General features: G+C 63.0%; 1 protein-coding gene across 1 annotated transcript; it reads left to right on the top strand.

Annotated features, from left to right (window-relative positions):
• Positions 1-911: 911 nt before the first annotated feature.
• On the top strand, positions 912-5,149 carry UNCX (UNC homeobox). The gene is made up of 3 exons (XM_074919557.1): positions 912-1,161; positions 2,307-2,482; positions 4,109-5,149. The coding sequence occupies exons 1-3, from the start codon at positions 912-914 to the stop codon at positions 5,147-5,149; spliced, it is 1,467 nt and encodes a 488-aa protein (XP_074775658.1).
• The last annotated feature ends 223 nt before the right edge of the window (positions 5,150-5,372 follow it).

Genomic DNA, 5,372 nt, shown 5'->3' with positions numbered 1-5,372 from the left:
GAATCGATAAGAGATTGCATTAATTATGATTTCGACTGATATGCTCAAATCTCCTTGTAAACGCTGCAAACGGCTCTTCCCCCCCCCTTTTTTTTTTCCTTCCCCCCCCCCCCCCACACTTTTTCCCTCTGCCCCCCTCCCCTCTCCCCTGTTATAGAGCCGGAGAGGAGATGAAAAGGCTTGTAGTTTTAAATTCAATGTGACAGCTCTGGAAAGAGCGGATGATGAATCTCCTATTATTGGATCAGTCTATTTGCCGCTCAATGTCTCTCTGTAATTGGAGCAACATCACTTTAAAGGTTCAGAGAGTAGAGCATTTCTGGTGAAAAATCCCCACAACACGCTGGTGAATGTTTTAAAGGGAAATCTATTAGTGATTTGGAGAGGGGAGGGGACAAGGGGGAAGAGGGTGGGTTGGAGGGGTGGGGGGGGGAGGCTGTGTGTGTGTGTAACTCCGGCTGTTTAGTATTTAACCGGGTTTCAGGCAGATCCGTGAGTTCCCCTCCGGCCCCCCCCGCACCCTCCCCTGCCCGCCCGGCCCCCGCCGCCCTCCTCGGGCTGGAGTCCGTATCAAAGCCCCCCTTGTCGTGTTGTGACAGCTCTGATATTGTTTATTGAGGCTGGATGTCAGGTATAATTAGCAATCGATATGGAAAACGTTTGCTCCCCACACTGGCACGTCTCTGACGTCAGGACCGATTAACGTTTCTTATTGGTCCCAAATTCCCCCAGCCTGAGCTAATTATTGGGAGCCTGATGTTGATAAAGTTAAAGCGCCCGGGCGCCCTGCAGCATGAGCCCCTCGCCGCGCCGCCTCCTCCTCCTCCTCCGGCAGCAGCACCCCCGGCCCCAGCCGCCCCGCCGCCAGCACCCCCAGCCCCGCCGGCACCCCCCGCGCTAAAGCCGCCCCCATGATGGACAGCCGCATCCTGGAGCATCCCCATGCCCAGTTCGGGGGGATGGTGGGTTTCCCTTACCCGCTCGGGCACCACCACGTCTACGAGCTGGCCGGGCACCAGCTGCAGTCGGCGGCCGCCTCCGTGCCCTTCTCCATCGATGGATTACTGAGCGGCTCCTGCGCCGCCTCCGTGGTCAACCCGGCGCCGCTCATTCCCTCCGGCTGCGGGGTGAGCGGGGACAGCCAGCCCTTCAAGCTCGCAGGTAGGAGCGGCTCCGTCGTGTGTGTGTGGCCCCCCCTCGCCCCCCCACCTCGCCCCGACCCGGCCGCCGCTCCCCGCCCGGAGCGTGGCAACGCGGGGGAAGACAAACAACGTGCCCCCCTCCTCCCTATCTGCGGGTATTGGGGTGCCTGGAGAGGCCCTGCATAACCACCCCCCCACCCCCCCACGAGGGGCCGGGGGGGGCCCGGGCCAAGCGCCGAGAGTGTCCCCCGTTCCCACCGGCGTGGGGCCACGCGTGTGCCCTGAACAATAGCGGGCCCGGCCCGGTGCCTTCCCCCAAAGTTCACCTCTGGGGTGGGGGCTCGGAGCAAACCATTAAAAAACAAAAAACCGGGAATCGCTGGTGTCTGGAGAATGGACAGCGGTAATTTTTTTTTTTTTTTTAAGCAATTTAACCAAAGGGAAGCGCTCTCCTTCCCTCCCCACCGGCCTGTGGCACCGCTATTGTTCAACTATTAAAACACTGGCGCCCCAACATCCTTTTTATTAATCCTGGAGCAGCCCCCCTCTGCACCTCAACTAAATAAAAATCAGTTTTATTATTAATTTCCACACCCGACGGAAAACATTAAGCGAGGTGCAGCTAGGGCTGGAAACCCCCAACCTGGAGACGGTCGGACTCGGAGAGGCTGCGAGCACCCCAGCCCCACGCCTGCCCGTGCTCGGGGGGTCTGTGGGAGGCCCGGGGGCCGCCCTGCCCTCGGGGCCACGCGTGGGACCGGGCCGTGAGCTGCGGCCCACGCAGGTGCTCCGGGGGGGGGGGGGGGGGTGGGTTTGGGGAAGGGAAAGGGGCGGGCTATTAATTTTTATATTAAATAATTTCATTTTTATATTAAAAAATTAAACCTTTGGTGGCTGGAGCAAATATTGGAACTTCTCTCTCTCTCTCTGCCAGCTGGGTGCCTGTGGAGAGCTTCCTTCAGGAATAAATGTGTTCTGTAAAGTACATTTTCGGAGGAGGCGAGGGCAGATCGGGTTCCTCCCCATTTTTAGCGCAGGTGTGTGTATAATCCCGCTCTTTTATCAACGCTACCGAGCACAAAAGTTAAAAGGCTCCTGTGAAAGGCAGGGAGGGGGGGAGAAGGCCTGTCTTCCAGGGAGCTGAGGGTATTTCTGCATTTTCAGACTCGGGTGACCCGGACAAAGAAAGTCCTGGCTGTAAAAGAAGACGAACCCGCACCAATTTTACTGGCTGGCAGCTCGAGGAGCTGGAAAAGGCGTTTAATGAGAGTCATTACCCGGACGTGTTTATGCGAGAGGCTCTGGCTCTCAGGCTGGACTTGGTGGAGTCCAGAGTGCAGGTAAAAACCGTGTCCATCCCCCCCCTCCTCCCCTGCCCTCTCCCTGTGCCGAGCGGTCCCCGGGGAGGCCCCGGCAGCCCCGCTCCGGGACCGGCCCTGCGCCCGCGGCCCCGTTCCTCCCGGCCCTCTCCTTTTGTTTCCCTGCCTTCCACTGGTCCTCGCTGGTTTATTTTCTTATTCTTCATTTTTTCTTTTAATCTTGCAAACGAGTCCCGAGGAGTGGCACCCCAGCCTGGCTTTCTAAATATTTATTTTTTAATTTTTTTTTTCCACTGTAAACATTTTTCTTAAATGAGTCAAGGGCGAAAAATTAGCATGCAAATATGAGGCTTAATCATGGGCCCGAGTATGATGGAGAATGTCAGTAAGGCTCCTAGGTGCATTGAGAGCGCGTGGAACTTGTAAAACTTAATTTTAAGGAACTGCTCAGGCCCTCGGTGGTACGGGATGGGGAGGGGAGCCACCTATTTGCTTCAAGCGACCTTGGAAAAAATAAAATGGGGATGGAATCGGGGGGTGCGGGTGCGATGCGGGTTGGCTGTTGGATCTCCAGATGCTGTTTGATGGCTGCGAGCGGGCGGCGAGGCCGAGCGGGCCGGAGCCCGCGGCCGTGCGGGGCGGCTCGGTGCCGTGGGGCTGGGCGGCTTCGCGTGTGCGGGAAACGCGTCCTGAAACCCAGCTCCGGCGGCTGGGACCTTCCCCCCGGGGGCGAGCCGAGGCCGTTGGCCGCGGTTCCTCCATCAGCTTTGTCTCACGGCGTCTTGCCGAGCCGCCTTTCCCTTCTCACGCCGGCGCCGGGAGCATCCTCTCGGCGTGCCCGGGGGCTCGGGAGCCTGCGGGGCTCTCCCGGCGGGGAGGGGGGTGAGCCCGGCCGGAGGGGGGAAGGACCCGGGACCGGCTCGCCGAAATCCCCGCGGCCCTGGGGTTGTGCTCCGGCCCGGGAACCGGCGCTGCCGGCCGCCCTCATGAGCCGAGGCTCCGCAGGCGCGGAGAGGACGCGGCCGCCGGGGAACAGCCGGAGAAGGCCCGGAGCAGAGAGGATTTAATTTTATTTTTTTTTCCCCTCCCCTATCTATAAACAAACCCGCCTAAATTCCATTTTTGTGCTGATCCAATCCCTCTGCTCCGGCGCTCGAGATGGGCGAGAGGCCCAGACTCCGTTCTGCCCGGGCGAGGCGACCCCCCCCCCCATCCCCCTCCTCCGGCCCGCTTATTGTTGTGTGTTTTATTGCATTTCGCGTGCTGCTGCCGTGGGATCGGGCCCGGCCCCGCAGGCCGGGGCTCCGAATGGTGCTTCTGCACCCCTCGGCCGCGGGGAAGAGTCGGGGGGGGCTATGTTATCCCTTCCCCTCCCCGCGGCGCAGGTGCGGACAGGGTGCAGCGTGTGTGTGCGTGAGTGTGCAAACCCCCTTGCTTTTTTTTTTTTTCCTACCCCGTTAAAGAAGCCTGGATATCTCTTCCTGCCCCCTCCCTTGCTCTCTGTGTCGCAGAGGCCCGGCCCTGTGGATGGGGGCTGCCGGCACCTCGAGGGGTGGACGGGGGAGGCCTGAGCTGAGCTGCGCTTCTCCCTCGCCCCCGGGGGGCCGGTGCGCGGGTGTTAATTGCTTCTCGTTGTTCGGTGTGTAGGTTTGGTTCCAAAACCGCCGGGCCAAATGGAGAAAGAAAGAAAATACGAAGAAGGGCCCGGGGCGGCCGGCTCACAACTCCCACCCCACGACGTGCAGCGGGGAGCCCATGGACCCCGAGGAGATCGCCCGCAAGGAGCTGGAAAAGATGGAGAAGAAGAAGCGCAAGCACGAGAAGAAGCTCCTCAAAAGCCAAAGCCGCCACCTGCACTCGCCCAGCGGCCTCTCCCTGCACAGCACGCCCAGCTCCGACAGCGACAGCGGCGGCGGGGGGGGCCTCTCGCCCGCCCCGCCCGAGGCCAAGCCCCGCGGGCAGCCCCCGCCGCCTCACCCGCCGCCCCCCGCCGCCGCCGCCCCCTCCGAGCCGCCCCCCGGCACCTGCGACCAGCCGGCCGAGCCCTTCTACCCCAGCCAAAGAAGCGGGAGCGGGCGGCACCAGCGCCCGCCCGACAAGGACTGCGCGGCCGCCCCGTCGGGGGACGGCAGCGGGGGCGCGGGGGGGCCCCGCGGCGCCGGCAGCTTCCACAAGCTCAACCCCTTCAGCGTGGAGAGCCTCCTCTCCGACTCGCCCCCCCGCCGCAAGGCCGCCCCGGACTTCCCCAGCCTCCCCCCCTGCGCCCCCCGCACCCTCATCGGCAAAGGACACTTCTTGCTCTACCCCATCACCCAGCCCTTGGGCTTCCTCGTCCCGCAGACCGCCCTCAAGGCCAGCCCGGGCCCCGAGGCCGGGCAGCCCCCCCGGGACTCCCCGCTGCCCGCCGCCAACCCCGGCCCGCCCGGCTGCAGCGCGGAGCCGGCGCCCGCCGGCGCCCAGCCCGGCCCCGTCTCCACGGACTCGGCTGCGGCGGGGTCGGGGCCCCCCCCGCCGGCCGGCACTTCGCCCCGCTCCGCGGCCGCGCACGGTGACCCGGCGGCGGCCGCCCCCGCGGAGGGCGGCAGCTTCCCCCGGCCCAAGTCGCCGGTCCGGGCGCGGGACGCCAGCACAGCCAGGGACAGATCGGACTGCGGCCCCGCCGACGGCGAGGAGGTGGACATGGACTGACCGGGCGGAAAAAAAAAAAAAAACAACCCAAAAAAGGCAAAAATAAAACCACCCGAGAATGATACCGACACCCCCCAGGCCCGTCACCCGTGAGAAACGGGGGGAAGCGCTTCCCCGCTCGCCCCACGGGCACCGCGCCCGCGGGAGGCGGTGGCACAGCCGAGAGAGCGGCTCTTCCTCTCCTTAGAGTTTATCACAGGTCGATTCAGGTGATCAGTTAGAG

Source organism: Athene noctua, chromosome 15 (assembly GCF_965140245.1).
Source record: "Athene noctua chromosome 15, bAthNoc1.hap1.1, whole genome shotgun sequence".
NCBI lineage: Eukaryota > Metazoa > Chordata > Aves > Strigiformes > Strigidae > Athene > Athene noctua.
The sequence above is the reverse complement of the archived record's forward strand: the minus strand, read 5'-3'. Positions and strand labels throughout refer to the sequence as shown.